Here is a 16,892-nt window from a genome sequence, read left to right as displayed (position 1 = left end):
AAATTTGTATACACTTAAACAAAAACTTTGGCACCTAAAAATTTTATTTTTTTTTTAAATCCATTATTGCCTATTAAGACATGTCACTCATGACATTAGGTTACTTGCATCTTTTACAATACAAGAATAATCTTTTTAAAACTTGAGTATTGTTACATAGTAAACCTCACCAAAGGGACCATCTATTTTTTTTTCTTCACCATTACCTGCATTATTTTTATTTTTTAAATGTAACAACTCATATTCAATGTTGTAAACTCATTTTTATATAATTCATATTCACTAAAACTTATGTTATCTTCTTGTAGTGCATGCTAATAAGATATAATATTTATTTCGTCCAATAATTATATTAGCTAGCATGTTACTTGAAACATTTTATTGAACAATTCTTACAATTTTTGTAAACCTAATGTACATGTTCTTACTTTTAAAATAAATAATTTAAAAGTGTTGACACTCTTGTAAAGTCGGTGCATCCGTATGCACTGGTCAGTCTAAATTAAACCTCACCTTATCATAAGAATTTCAAATGGTTTTCTTTCGGCATCATTTATAATTTTCTTAAATGATTATCCATACTTCATCAATATTTTTTTTTTAAATGGATGAATTTTCACTAGGAAGACATAATATTTATGAGAGAGAGTCGAACTCATATAAAAGATTGATATCATTTCTAACTCATATAAGATATTGGTATCACTCCCAACCTAAAACCTTAAAGATAATTAAATTTATGAGTCTTCTACTTTTAAGATACCCAACTTTCTCATCTTTACTTAATACAAGACTTAGATTCACATTTGGATTCTTAATAGTATTGTAATATTTTTTGTGTCATATCTATATTGTATAAGTCTTGATAATTTCCAAGTGGTTAAATATCTCCTAAAGTTCATGATGCCTTTTATTCAAACAATAGCACATGAATAAAATAAGGTTTCCATTTTGTTGAGCAAATTGCAATAACTTATAAGTTTTTTTTCATACTCTTCGTCTAACATGTAATTATCAAAATTTGATTCATAACTACATACATTTTAATCTCCATCACCATCAATCTCATGCAATGTGATTTTCACAAGGTAAGGTTTTAACAATTGAAAACAACATTTTTCATAATCTATCAATACTTGTAGATTAAATTCTGTTAAATTTAGTAAAATTTTAAACATTGATCTCCAAAATACATAAAATAAAAGCAATGACTTATAATGCACTATAATCAAACATGTACATAAAATAAAAACAACATAAAAGTGTTATAAATTGATTTTTTTTCTTTTCAAATTTAAGGATAGACTTAATATTTATGTATTGCAGACAATTCAATGTTTAACATAAATAATTTATGTGTAGCTATTTATCCAAAATCTTAAATGAAAAACAAAAGTTTGATCAAGGCATGAATAAAAGTTTAAATATCATTAAGATCACAAAAATAAAGATAAGACATGTATTAAACATACATGTATCTTTTATGTATCAATTAAACTCATAAAAATAAACATGTCTCGTTGGATCATGAGAACCAGGTAGTGTGAGAGTAACTTGTGATTAAACTCATTGTGGAGATTATTACTACATGGTGATTTTTTAAATATTAAAAATTAAAATTTTAAAAGAATGTCATTTAAAAGATAATTTGTGAATATCCTTTTACACATATCGCTAATTTTGTTCTCTTATCATATTTTAGAAAATTTGAGAAATATTTAATTTTATTTTTAAGTATTTAATTTTATTAAATCAACGTTAAGTATTGTTGGACTGATAAAAATAACATGTCTTGAAAAGTCTTACATCGTCTAGGACAACCAAGAAAGTGAGTGTTAGTGACTTTATAATGAACTCTAAGTCCATGATGTTTCTTGCCCCGAGTCAAAGACACTTCAAGTTTATATTTGACTTTTCTTATTTCTTAATACTCTTGTAACAAGAGCGTTGTAAGATTTGAGTTAAATTACTATTTGGAGAGTGTAAATGTACTCGAAGACATAAGTGTATTGTCTATGTGTTTCCTTATGTTTAATTTATTTCTTTATTAATAAAGTAACGAACAAGTATAATGTTGTAATGAATTTAATTTTAATATTATAAAACGAAAAAATAGACATTATGTTTTTATACAATTAAATATGTTCACTTCTGATGGATAAATTAATAGTTTTAAATACATTTGGTAGCTTGAAACTTATTTTTGCTTAAAAGAATTTATTTTATTAATGTTTTAAGGTCAAAACTTTAGTTAAACTAGAACAATGTTATTTTAATTGAAGCTTCGAAATGGGCTTGGGCCTTTGCACTTTGATCTGAGCAGAAGAAGCCTAGGCTTGGATAAATTACAAATTTGCTATGAAAGTTTTCAAATTTTGCGAAGTTTCACCCATTATTATTATTATTATTGTTACCTAAGTTCTTTAAATATTGTCATTAAGTTAGTCTCTTAAATATCAAACATGTCTTCAAAATTATTTTCTTAAACAACTTGATAAATTATGTGGAATAAGTCAACATTATTGAAGAAAAAAATATTTGACTTGACTTGGTTTAATTGTTTTGATTTGATCTTGCGTGGTTGGTGGCTAGCCTACAATGCTTGCGTGGTCTCGGAAAAGATAAAATTTTAATTAGACAAAATATCTACATTAATTATACTATCATGGATATAAAAGACTATTATTACAAAAAAAAAAAACATAAATATTTGAAAGGACATTTGGAAATATATTAGTTAAAGTAAGAGATAAAATAGAGTCAAAGGTGTTGAATCATGCTGGTTGTGAATTTATACCAACTATATCGAAGAAGAACATTTTAATATAACAAATACAAAGAAATTAATATGATTTGATTAAATTATTAATGGATTTTAATTTATATTTATGAATAACATACAATTGAAAAAAAGTCAAGTTATTCAGACTTAAATAGATAGTAAATAACTTTAGATTAAAACTTAGATGGTACTTTTTTACAATATTTTACATAAGATGCATATATATAGAAAATAATTATGTAAATCACTATATTTCCGTAATACACATCCATTTAATTAAATTTGTTACCATTTAATCTCACAGATCCACGCTATTACACGTATTCAAATTTTAGTACCTAATTAATCCATATAAGCTATAATTTTTCACAATGAAAATTTTGATGGCATAATATTTCATGTATTTTTCCAAAGATTACAAACATCATAGAAAATAGTCACAATAATAACGATATTATTTTCAACATTAAAATGACAATTATTGGAGATCGTCCATCCCCAAATTCAGCCAAAAACACTAATTCTCATTGTTCAAATATAAAAATTCACCAACGTCTAACTTATGTTTTTCAGACCTTACATATCAACATATCCATACAATACATAATTAACTATGTATTGAAAATCGTAACATGACAATGAATCCACAACCTATTTTATATCGAAATAGAAAAATTTAGGAATAATTATCAATTTGGTTCCTAATTTTTTAGTTTACTTTAATTTAGTCCTCGTATTATTGAATCATTTTAAAAAATAAGAGTACTAAATTGAATAAAAAATTTAAATAAAGGACTAAATTGAAAACAATTATTACCATTGTCACGTGTCATAACTATAAACTGTTACGTGACAAGTGTCAGATTATAAGTTTTTAGAAAAAAAATTAAAATTTAAAAAAATTTAAAAAATTTAAAAATTTCACAACTTGACACATGTGGTGTTAACTCTAAGAAATGATCAAATTGAACCATTTTAAATAATTAGGGTACTAAATTAAACCAATCAATAATATGAGGATCAAAATAAACTAAACTAAAAAATTAGGGACCAAATCATTAATTATACCAAAAATTTAAATTGTTTATAATTTTATTTACAAAACTCCAATTGAGACAATGTCTGCATCACATAATGAATCCATTTTTGTACCTAAAATTTCCAAATAACACTTCATAAAAAAAATAAAACATGATATGAAGTTACAAAGTAAAATTTACAAATTAAATATTAAAGCTTTAATTTGTAAGGTTACATTATGTTTTGGTTCCATTTCGTAAGAAAATATCAATTTATCTCTTTATTTTTATTTATTTTCATTTTGGTCCTTATGTTAAATTTTATTTATTTTCGATTGTTAGATTGAATTTAATTCTTTTTTCCTCAAGGAAGTATACAAATTTTTAATAAAATTTTATAAAAGATTAAAATACAAAAGGTATAAAATTAAAAAAAAAATCAATAAACTGATTGTAAGTGAAATAATTTGACAAAAAAATGAAGTAAAAAGTTACATATATAATTTAAATTTGAAAAGAAGTGAAGTTGACGTTGTTCAATATTTATTATATGTTTGGACGAGGCAATTTAAGGTCAAGACTAGTTGATACGAATCAAAGGTCGAGTGGAACCAGTTTGTCCTGAAGGTTGACTTGATTCGACCTGGATTGAAGGTTAAGCATAGTAGACTTGGATCCTAGTTTGAGCTAAGTCGTACCCAAGTCATAGGTCGACTGAGTTCGTCCGACCAAAAGTTGAGTTGAGTTGTACCAGATTGGAGATCGAACTAAATTAAGTTAAATTAAAAGGTGGAATCCAATTCATCATAAAATAGAAATTAAATTTCTTTATCCAAACAAAAAAAATTGAAATCTAAGATATTTCAATTACTTTATCCAAACTAATTATTTAAGAAATAAAGAAAATTCAATTCTAAATAATTGAATTATTAAGTATTTCAATTTTTTGAAATTGTAAAAATTCGTCATCGTCATCTAAACAAAAGGTTAATGAGTATCATTTTTAAGATCACAAATTCATATATTTCATTTACCCTCTTTTATTGAAATACAATAACACCAAAGAAGTGTATATAAAGATGGATAAAAAAGTAATAGAAACAAAATAACAATACCGTGTTTTATGATTTCAAATCTTTTAAAATTCATATCTAAAATTTAACTTAATGTTTTACTCACTATCCATTTGTATTTATTTTCATCACGTATTTAGACATGTTGTTATAAATTAGACAAATTACATCGTAAGTACCCTCATATTTTCTTTTTTACTAGAATGTGCATGCATAGTAAACAAATTTTAATATTTAAAGGATTTTAAAAATAAAGTCTTAAAATATAGATTATATTTATAATTATATTAGAATCTATCTATTACATGAGTTTTTTTAAAAAATCTAAAACATTAAAAAGAAATTAAATTAAATTTAACAGCTAGATAAAAATAAATTAAATTAAATTAATGGATTATATAAGAAAATAAAATATAAGATATTTGTTCATAAACTTTCTCTACAAACAGTAAAATATAAAAAAACTAACACAAACGAAAACATGCAATTCAGAAAAGAATGAAAATAAAATAATGAGATAAAAAAATTTGAAATTTAAAATTCAACAATAACATAAAATATAAAAAAATAATAAATAAAACAAAAGTAATTCACGTGAGATCGGTCTTTAAAACCTGTGGTGCAAGCATTTGTATGGAGAGTGGCAACAATGCATTGTTTTTACTTTTAAAGCCAAAGCATTCGTATTGGCCGTGACAACGATGCATTATTTTTTTTCTTTCAAAGTCCCAAAATGAGAGAGTAGGTTTCCTTCCTTTTAAGAGACCTAACTCATTTCTTCACTTCTTCAGAGATTAGATTTCGTTCCTTTAAGATACCTAATTTATTAAGATGAAGAAAAAGCAGCGCTTGTTCTTCTTGATGACTTATCTTATTAATTAGTTCTTGCATAATATGTTTCACTTTTCTTTTTCTTTTGTTTCTTCATTTTTCTTTTTCTCCTCCTTTTCCTTGGAGAAAATATGAGAAAGCACAGTGACAAGTGGAAGAAAGTTTGACAGAAAAATAGTTTTGGTCTAATGCATGACATATATTCATTTACCTTTTACTACTTTCCTATATGCTCTATGTCATTTATATCTACATAAAGTGCAATTTCTTTCATGCATATTCATGTTAAAAAATTTCTCTCTCTTGTTCTAAGAACGTGAAAACTGTGAAGAAATGCATCATTTCTATTGGGAAATCACACACTAAAAATAATAATCTCTTCAAGCAGAAGCACACTCACAAGTAAGAGCATAAAAATAAATAAAAGCACACAGGAAATTTAACGTGGTTTGACACCTCAAGGCCTACATCCACAAACACTCAACAAGAAGTATTATCACCCAAGTGCAATTTTTTGGGCAAAAATTGTAAACCTTCATACAATTTTTTATGAACCAAAACTGCAAATCCTTCATAGTGCACTTTTTGTGGACCAAAATTGCAAACCCTTCATAGTGCAATTTTTTGTGGACCAAAATTGCAAACCCTTCCTAGTACATTTTTTCTGGCAAAATTGCAAACCTTCCCATGACACACAACTGCCCAAGTCTCCTATACACCCAAGAGACCTATTGAGTTGTGGTGACAACTCCAAAACCAACTCTTTACTTTTATAGTATTTTTCTGCTACTCGCTTCTTCATATTACTCGATATGGGACTTTAGTGAATACCCACTTGAGAATCAACATATCCTCCCTTCACTAAAAGTCTCACATGCTATGAAACAAACATTTGACACACCACCAATAGATATGCTTGAACCACTCTTGCTGCTAATGATCCAACAGATCTGCTTGAACCACTCTTGTCACTGGTGATTTGCACAGACTCACTGACGATGACAATCTTTCCCCATCATCGACCCTCATCGCCTTGCACATCAGACTCGTCGACAACTTTCACATCATTGTCACTAACAATTCACTAATACTCAAGGGGAATCCATCATAACGCCACCTTGGTCAAGCCACGACACTGCCACAACACAATGACAATACCCATTATTGACGAAGCATCGCGTGAGCCATGCAAAATACCACCATTGGATATCTCGAGCTCCACCCTCACCATGCAGATCCAACATTACCAAACATCGCAGTCCACTGGATGCAACAACCAGGGTAGATCTGTAAACCGTAGAGCAGTTCCTCCATGCACATACGACAAACCATGACTCACATCGTACATCACTCACGGGCCATGTGAGCACCAACAACAACCTCCTCTGAAAATCTGGGAGCATCTTGCCACACACAAACTTTACGACCTCCCTCACATATCCAGGAGCATCTTGCCACACACGGACTCCACTCTCTTCAAAGGACGTTGATTCTGGTCAGTATGCCAAATTGCTCCTCTTCCTCCCTTGATTGGAAACCCTTGGTCAGAACCTCAACTTTGATACTAATGTTGGGAAATCATGCACTAAAAATAATAATCTCTTCAAGCAGAAGCACACTCACAAATAAGAGCAGAAAAATAAATAAAAGCATATAGGAAATTTAATGTGGTTCAGCACCTCAAGGCCTACATCCACAAACACTAAACAAGAAGTATTATCACCCAAGTGCAATTTTTTAGGCAAAAATTGCAAACCTTCATACAACTTTAATGAACCAAAACTGCAAACCTTTCATACTGCAATTTTTGTGGACCAAAATTGCAAACCCTTCATAGTGCAATTTTTTGTGGACCAAAATTGCAAACCCTTCCTAGTGCAATTTTTCTGACAAAAATTGCAAACCTTCCCATGACACACAACTACCCAAGTCCCCTATACACCCAAGAGACCTATTGAGTTGTGGTGACAGCTCCAAAACCAACTCTTTACTTTTATAGTATTTTTCTACTACTTTTTTTCTTCATATTACTCGATGTGGGACTTTGGTGAATACCCACTTGTGAATCAACAATTTCATCATGGGTTTTGGTTCAAGAAATTTTTCAAAGCTATTTTGTTTCTGCATGCGGTAATTCTTCTTTACATTTTATAAACAAATATAAATGTGTTCTTATCTTCAAATATATAAAATTTTTCAATTACTTGCTTTACCTCGATTGCTTTGATGCAGAATGAATAAGAAGAGTCTGCATTTTTTTTTTCTTCTAAACTTGGTACACCTTTCATGTTGTCACTTTCTTATTGATGTTATCTCTTCAATTGTGGTTATAGAGGAAGAATGTATCTGGTATGTATTAGTAGTGGAGGATCTTCGACCAATATTTTGGGGTGCCAAAATTTTGGTTGAATTACCTTTTTTATCCATTTTTTCTTTCAAAAATGTCAAGTTGGTCATCTAGAGTTTTTTAGTCTCAATTTGGTCCCGATTTTTTAAAAATTGATGCAATTTGATCTTTTTTGTTAAAATTTTTGAAGCGGAGCAAAAATTTTCCATCAAAATTGACATGAAAATTATGTCGATGACACCAACAAAACAAACCATCTTTATTCACAACTTCATTTTTTATGAAAAAGAATTCACCCGATTTAAGAAATTAACGAAAAAAATGACAAAATGCACCATTTTTTAAAAAATCGTGACCAAATTGAGACTAGAAAAACTGGAAGACCAACTTATTATTTTTGAACAAAAACAAGAATCAAAAGAGTAATTTCAATATTTTTATAAACTAGTAAAAACATTGTATTTACTTCTTTTATACTAATAAAATTATAACTATGTTATTATTATAATTATAAAATAAAATATAAATAATTTTTGTAAGTTTACTATAATTAATTTTTATTTATAATAATTAAATTTAAAATAATAATCAAATAAAAAATAGTTAAATTAAACAAATAATCATTTAAAAGATAATACTAATAAAATAACTATTTTTATTTAAAAAATATTTAAAAGGTAAAATTAAAAAATAAATATGGACAACAAAAGGAAAATATCTTTCCTTTTATATATATATATATATATATATAAATTTATTAAAATATAAAATATATTAAAAATATTAATTTTTTAAAAAATATATAAAAAATTATATATCAAATATATAAATGTAAAAAAAAATGGGGGGCCATGGCCCTCCTTAGTCCCTCCTAATGTCTGTCAATGGTCATGTGCTAAGCAAGCACCAAGATAAAAGGCTGAGATGAGGAGGAAATCCACTTGTGAAAAAACTCTTGTAGCTTAACACCAAAAGTTGGATTGAGTACCACCCGAAAATTTTAATAATTGTATTGATATTTTATTAAATCATACTTTAATATCGTTTTTTTTTTAAATTTATATTTCAAATAATTGTATATTTTTAAAATATGTCAATTTCAATCATTTCTATAAAAATGTTTTAGTTGGTGTAAAAATAACAATTATATAAATTCAAATGTAAAATTTTAAAAGACTTATATAACAATTTAAAACAAATAAATTTTAAATTTGAAAACAATTGTAAATAAAGTTGAATGTAAAATACAAATTTAAATAAACTTAATTTTGTTAAAAATATATAATAAAAATATCAATTTGAATAAAAATATCAAATTTAATAAAAATATTTGTATAACATTTATATAAAAAATAATTTTTGTTTCAATTTGGAGAGGGATGACATTTTTCAGTTTTTACAAAAATTGAGACTAAATTTAGACAAAATAAAAATACACAACCAAATTGAGAACAAATAAATGACACATAGCATAACAGTGACATATGACTGTAACTGTTATTAACACATGGCACGACATTTAGGGATGACAATGGGTCGGGCACGAATAATGCCTACCCGCAAAAAAAAAATCCGCCCGCTACCCGTCCATTTACCTGTCGGGTATTCGCTTAAAAAATATTCGCGGATATTTTTAAAACTCGCGGGTACCCGTGGATACCCGATACCCGCAAATAATTTAAAAAATATATATTTTATAATTTTTTTAATATAAAATTATAAAAATAAAATATAAATTAAATTAAATTTTAATTATAATTAAATTTGACATAATAAAATATACTGTTAATATTAATTTTAATTAAATTTTACTTAATAAAATATAAATTAAATTTTAATTTTAATTTTTTGTGGGTAATGGGTACCCGCGGGTATGGATAGTATGATATCCACACCCGACTCGTTTATAAGCAGGTATTAAAATACCCGCTATGTGCTACCTGCGGGTAATAAATATCCGCAGATACTATCTATGCACCACGGATTTTATCTATGGATATCCGCAGACACGGTTATTTTTGCCATCTCACATTAGCTTAACACGTGAAATCTTATTAATTTTTTAAAAATTAAATAAAAAAAAAATTAAGAAGTGACACGTAACACCTCTTTAACACTACATCACCCTATTAAAAAATCGAAAAATATTTGATTGGATCAAATTTTCCAAAATAAAAATCAAATTGAGATAAATAAAAATAGGAGGGAGTAAATCGATAACGCAAATGAAACAATGACATAATTTTTAACCTTAGGAAAATGCAATATTTTATGAAATATTACTTGCAGTAGTGTTATAATTTTTGGTTTCAATTTATTTATATTTTTTATTTTAAAAATCTTATTAAATTTATTTGTTTATAAGCAATGATTTTATTATTCTTTTTAGTTTCTCTGATTCGCTTCTGATTATCTGCACATCCACTAAATGACTTGAACTTAGTTGTTGTGCTTGTGGCAGTCCTACATGCCATCCACGTTTCGTCGTTCTAGCTAATAAATATTCTTTATCCACAACTTGTAAAAGGATGTAAGTGTTTAAAATTAATTAAAGATTTATCTTATAACTATTAAAACTATATTTTTATCCAAGAAATAAAATAAAATTTGAGTTGACAACACTATCTAGTCTAAGTATTATATTTTTAACTATAATAGTTTTGAGATCGAATAGACAATTACATTAGATATAGAAAGTTTTCCATCCCCTTGTATTCTTTTTCTTCCACCAAAAAATAATATAATCATATACCCAAAACTATATTTGTTTAGCCTACATTTATAATTTAATAATTAGTTTAACATCTTTTACCTTTCCACCTTCCAATTTATCAATTATTTTGTTAAAAAAACCTAATTTTCAGCAAACTTAACTTACGTTTCCAAATTTAAATAATACGTATAATTTAAAACCGAAGTTTTAAGTTTAGTTAATATTTATATAATTTATAATCTAGTCTCATTGTTTATTTTATAAATTACAAAATTTTAATATGTGTTATATAAAAATTAAAGGTTAAAATATATATTTGTTACTGTTTTTATTTAGCTAACTTTCAACAAACTTAACTTAGGTTTTCAAAGATAAATGATAGGTATAATTTAAAACCGAAGTTTTAAGTTTAGTTAATATTTATATAATTTATAATCTAGTGTCATTAGTTTATTTTATAAATTACAAAATTTTAATATGTGTTATATAAAAATTAAAGGTTAAGATACATATTTAGTTCGTGTTTTCATTTAAGTGCTTAGTCTTAATATATTTTTTGATAACGTGTTTAAATAATTAATGGTAATGAACAATGACCACTATGTTGATAATTTTATTTTATATTTTTTTAATTTTTATTTATTTAATTTAATTTTTTAGTTTTTGAAAAAAACATTCACGCGAACGTCGCATGTTTATAGTATAAAATAGAACAATAAACTGAAAGTATATAAAAATCAACCATTACAATTATTCATAATATATTAAAATGAATACCCAAAGGCACAACACAATGCCTTTGACATAATCTAAACACAGATTAGATGAAACTGAAAATTTGCTCACAGAGCAAGAAACTACAAAGTAATAATACACAAGGAGAAATGCTCAATAATGAAAAATTAAAGGATCCAGGAAGCCTAATTAAACAACAGCTTCCCCGTCAACATCACGATCACCAAGAGTCTTCACATCTGCTCACACCAAGGATTTGGTGATCATCACAAAAAGAAAACCAAACCAAAACACAAACACAAACACAAAGAGAAAGGGTAAGCTAGAGATAAAAATAATTTTCATCATATAAGTATACAATCAGATTTTTAAACATGCATTTCAGTGAACACACAAGGCATGTGAAGGCAAACAATAAAAGACCCTCAAACTCAATTATCCGGATTATGCGCTTGATATAGAATTCTAAAGGAAGTATGCACTTACGTTGGTTTCTAAACTCTGCAGAATTTAGGCACAAAGGGTTATCACCCAACCACACACAAGGTTAATCCCATTATGTCTCAAGCTCAAATACCTCCCAAGACTAGGATATCATGTCACTCTCACCACATAACTCATTCTACTCTATATGAGTGTGAACGATTATCAGAGTTCAGAATACCTTCCTTTATCTAGGCATCTCATATATCAAGGCATACACTAACCACACCATCACCAAGAGTTTCCCTTGAAACTCTTTTACCAACAACATTCCACATGTCATCTCAAGCATTATAGTTTGATGCTAATGAACAACCAACCAACAAATTCATGTCTCATTTCATGCAAAGCACAACATATAATCGTATCATCATATTACATAAAACATATGTGGCATCATACTTCATACAATAAAAGGGTAAACAAATCAATCATGGGAAACTACACCTAAATCAGAGAAGAGAACATAATTAAAACATGGCCCTGCATCAGTCTCATTCAAACTAGAGGTCCTCGCTTAGGCAAAAGGGATTCTTTCGCACAAGCAAGCCCATCTCGCCTGGGCGAGAGCTCAGACAGTGGCACTTCAAGGTTTATGTGAGTTCTCGCTTAAGCGAGACCTCCTTGCCTGGGCGAGATTACTCTCGCTCAAAGTTGGAGTCGCCACCTGAGCGACAACTCAAGCAGAAACCAGGGGCCTGTTCTTGCTACTCTCCCTTAGGCAAAAGCTACTCGCTTGGGCGAGATTAGAATATTTTGTTCACATGTTCATGCATGCAGATACAAGAACTCAACCAATATCAACTCATTTTATAAAACATGAACATCAAACAGGCACTGGAAACACAATTTAGAAACCAGAAAACATGCAATATTTATAAAAACTTTAAACCCTAGCTTTCCTTACCTCAAAATTGAGAACTAACTCAGGAAATCCTTAGAGGAGGAACACCATAACCAATAACAACTTAAGGGACTGAAAACAGAAGCAGACTGAGATCACAATAGGGATTACAAGGAACTGGAGCTACCAAACAGAAAAGAAACGCAAGGAGTTCTACTTACGCGAAGGAAGAACGTTCAGCAAGCTTGTAGGAGAAAGTAGCTTAAGCCCTAGTAGAGCTTTTTGTTTCAAACAAGGGAGAAAAGAGTGAGCTTTGGTCAAATAAGGGAGCATAATGAGAGTAAGGGAGCAACTGGATGGGAGGTCCTGGAAAACAAAGTAGTCTACCCTTAGGCCTTTTTACCGAAGTTGGTCCAACTCTTTAACACAGAAAAAAATAAAATAAAGGGGTCTTACAATCAAGGTCAATGTTTTATGCTCAATTTGGTTCTTATATTCGTTATTTTTGTTTAATTTAGTTCCAATTTTTTTAAAATGGAAAATTTTGTCCCTCTCCGACTTAAGACTAAAATTGGGACTAAATTGATACCAATATTATGGAAAGGGACAAAATTGCTCCATTTTGAAAAAAAAAATTAAGACTAAATTGAATTAAAATAACGAATATAAAAACTAAATTGAATATAAAATATTGACTTTAACAAATATCACTTTGCTGGATTGACATGTGGACATTTAAAAAAAAAATAAGAAAATATATATATTTTTTTAAATTTAATAAAAATATTACAAAGTGACAGGTAGTTCATTATCCTTAATTGTTTAAATAGAACATTAGAAAAAAAATTGAACAAAATTAAAAAAAAATTAAAACATAATTGAAAAAATATATATAAAAAAATGAATTCACACGATTAAACAAAAATAGGGACTATTTTAATCAAAATTAAAATAGGCCACGGAAAGAAAAGAAATCTAGATCATCTAACAAATTCTGGTATAATACTATTTTCAATATTTGGTACAAGTTAGAAAAGGATGCATTGCTAATTTTGTTTTTCTAGTTTCTGAATCTGATTATAACTCATTTCTGAATTTTTTTGAACTAAGAAAAAAGAATTTTCACATTCGTTCTGGGTTACATTCTACCAATGGTGAAATGGGACAATTTTTTTAGAAGAGAAAGAAAGACAAGTATGAAATAAGTATAAAATATGAATATGAAAAACCACTGGTTGCAAGTTCATATATAATCATTTAACTTTTCAACCACTATTTATTGGTCTTGTTCATAAAGTAAACCTTTCTTGGGACTATGAGCATTATATAAGTTATGCTTTTTCTATACATATTTTCCTATAAATAGAGGAAGAAGAAAAATGGTGGGACACTAACGAAAGTATCTCTGTACTCTCTTTTACCTATCTCAAAAATCTCAAGAAAAAAAAGAAGAAAACAACACAAGTTCAAAATTATTGATCCTTTTTTCCCTTTTTCGGTAAATGTCCAATTTGAATCACACTTGCTTTGTACACATTGGTTGCTTCTGAATCCAATCAAAGCAAAACAACAGAAGAAAAAGCAGAACAACATAGAAATGCTTGAAGAGTTCAGGGCATCCTTTAATTTTTAACTTTAAAACATCGAAGACCGTTTGTTTGTTTGTTTGTTTGCTTGCTTGTTCTTTTTTCGTTTTGATTTTATAATCGTGTTCTTTTGTTACCACGAGATAATAGGAATCTAATACAGTTTAAAATGTTTGAATGGAGTGAAGAGCAATGAGTTGGAGCACCCCCACCAAAGAATCTAGTGAAAAAGACCAACACAAGATGCAAACACCCTTCTTTTACAGGTGCGCCAACACCTTTAAATGGTGGAATTTACTTTTACTTTAGGAACTCATGGCTAATCTTTACAATAAATAATAATAAAAAGAAAAAAAAAAACAGAAATCACCAAACTCAGTAGTGTTCAAACCAAAGCCAAAGCCAAAGCCAAAGCGAAGAGTCTTTGTTTTTTCCCCTAACATATATAGTCCTCCAAAAGCATGCATGGCTTATGCTGTTGCTGTTGCTACAACATCTTTCTGGCTTTTGAACTTTAAAGGTACGTTAATTGCTTTACATGCAAGCACTGATCTCAATTCCATTGAAATTTGTGACCCTAAACTTGAAAACACAAAAACACTCACTAAATTTCCTTTCTCTTTAGGCCACAAACAACTCTTTCCATAACAAATTAATTTCCGCTTGCAAGCTACAATTCTAAGAAGCTCAGGGTCAGGGATTTATATACTCTCACTTCTCACAACTACATGGCTTAATTAACATATTCTCTCTTCTTCTTCTGCAAAGGTTGTCTTGTTCCCATGCTCCTATGCTTGCCCAGGTGGTCGACCAGAATTTCCAGCTCTCCTGAACGCAATTATCAAACACTTAACATTGGATGCAAATCAACACAATTTATAGCGCATGCTTAAGGAAATAAAGAAAGACACCAACAGAAAAAGGTTAAAAGTTTCTTAGTGAAGAATGACATGAATAACTTTAGTGGCTCATGATTAATTAAGAAGTGGAATAAAGTTGTTAGCTATATATACTTTATCTTTTTTACGGGTTTATAAAGAGGCATCCAAATCAACAATTCAATGTAACAGTTAAAAGCGTGGTAAAGCTTCGGTTTAGCAGGAACCACTAAACTTGAAATTGATGAGTAAAGTCATTGTTTAGAAGCCTTTTAGCAAGTAAGGAATCGCGTCAGAAATGTGAAAGCTTTGATTATAAACTTCTTAATAAACATGAAAAATCACGTATAAGTTGGGGAAAAGAAAAGCATTAGCGAAATAACAGGGTGATCTCATATCCATGACAGGAACAGAGGAGCCATAAACACTTCGAACACTTTATATATAATATTTATATATATATATATATATATATGGTCTTTACTTTGAAATCTGCACATTCCTTTTTCTTTCACACCAACAATATAATATATATCCATATTCTAAACTTGCAACATACATACGTACTACTGCTTGTTATCAAAAGTAATGCATGTCTTGGTGGCAGAAAACGTTGGAGAAAAGCAAAACACATCTAATAAAGTAATAATGAACAGAGAAACATAAACTGAAATCAAAAGACACACACACATGCATGAGAAACAAGACAAACCTGTTGTGAATAGGATCTGGTCCATTGGGAACTCTTCTTTTGCTCATGTAATTGAAGTCCAATTCTGCACGATCGACAGGCATATCTTTAGCAACCACCCTCCCATGCTTGACCCTTTCTTCAGACCATTGTGTCGCTGGTTGTCTTGATCCTTCACCACTGCCCAAGCTTACCAAAAGAAGAACACAAAGAAGAAGTGCTCTAAAGAACTTTGGAAGGAAAAAACTACTACTAGCTCTAGTACTAGTAGCCATATATGCAAGTTTGCTTGTGTTTTCTCTCTCTCTCTCTCTCTCTCTCTCCTTACTTACGTGTGTTTGTATTTATATATATGTTTATGTGATAGGATAGGAGGAGGATGTGTAAGTGTAAGACATGGATGAAGAGAAAAGAGAAAAAACAGAAAAGGGTATCGTTGTTACGATGATTGCATGATGATCGAAGGAAAGAAGAGAAGAGAAGAGAAGAGAAGAGAAGAGAGGGAGAGAATAGAGGGAGAGAGATGAGGGAAGGAAGAAGTTGTTTTTTTACTGCGAAGGATTAAGGGTGTGGTTGGTTTTCTTTATAGGTTGGAGGGATTATGTTGCACTTTCTCGAACTGAGAGAGAAGGGCTTAGCTGGTTTGGAATCGAGCGTGACATGGAGACAACCCTTGATTTGCTTTATACGGAGAAAGGTCCCAATACGACACCATTCTTTTGCTTTGGTGTGAGAGTGTGTATTTTCATGCAACTACGGTGCCAAAAGACTCCTTATCCTGTCATTCTTTACGTACAATGTTGTAAAAGGAAAATAATAGGTTGCCTTGCTTCTAATCTTATGACATCTTATGTTATGTTATATACTCTCTCTCTCTCTCTCTTTCTCTCTTTCTCACTCACTCACTCAC

The 16,892-nt window shown here is 29.1% G+C and overlaps 1 protein-coding gene across 1 annotated transcript; it reads right to left on the bottom strand.

Annotated features, from left to right (window-relative positions):
* Window positions 1–14,671: 14,671 nt before the first annotated feature.
* LOC114168880 (CLAVATA3/ESR (CLE)-related protein 25) lies at window positions 14,672–16,642 on the bottom strand. The gene is made up of 2 exons (XM_028053852.1): window positions 16,004–16,642; window positions 14,672–15,241 (listed from the first exon to the last, which is right to left on the bottom strand). Exons 1-2 carry the CDS (start codon window positions 16,255–16,257, stop codon window positions 15,202–15,204), a joined length of 294 nt encoding a protein of 97 aa, XP_027909653.1. The 5' UTR covers window positions 16,258–16,642; the 3' UTR covers window positions 14,672–15,201.
* Between the last annotated feature and the right edge of the window lie 250 nt (window positions 16,643–16,892).

This window comes from Vigna unguiculata, chromosome 2, assembly GCF_004118075.2.
Source record: "Vigna unguiculata cultivar IT97K-499-35 chromosome 2, ASM411807v1, whole genome shotgun sequence".
Classification (NCBI taxonomy): Eukaryota; Viridiplantae; Streptophyta; class Magnoliopsida; order Fabales; family Fabaceae; genus Vigna; species Vigna unguiculata.
The sequence above is the reverse complement of the archived record's forward strand: the minus strand, read 5'-3'. Positions and strand labels throughout refer to the sequence as shown.

What these genes read in the sequence shown, in the direction of transcription:
- LOC114168880 (XM_028053852.1), bottom strand. Translation starts at nt 16,257, where the DNA reads ATGGCTACTAGTACTAGAGCTAGTAGTAGTTTTTTCCTTCCAAAGTTC. An exon ending in CCAGATCCTATTCACAACAG is followed by an intron (nt 15,242 to 16,003) that starts GTTTGTCTTGTT and finishes AATTGCGTTCAG; the next exon opens with GAGAGCTGGAAATTCTGGTC.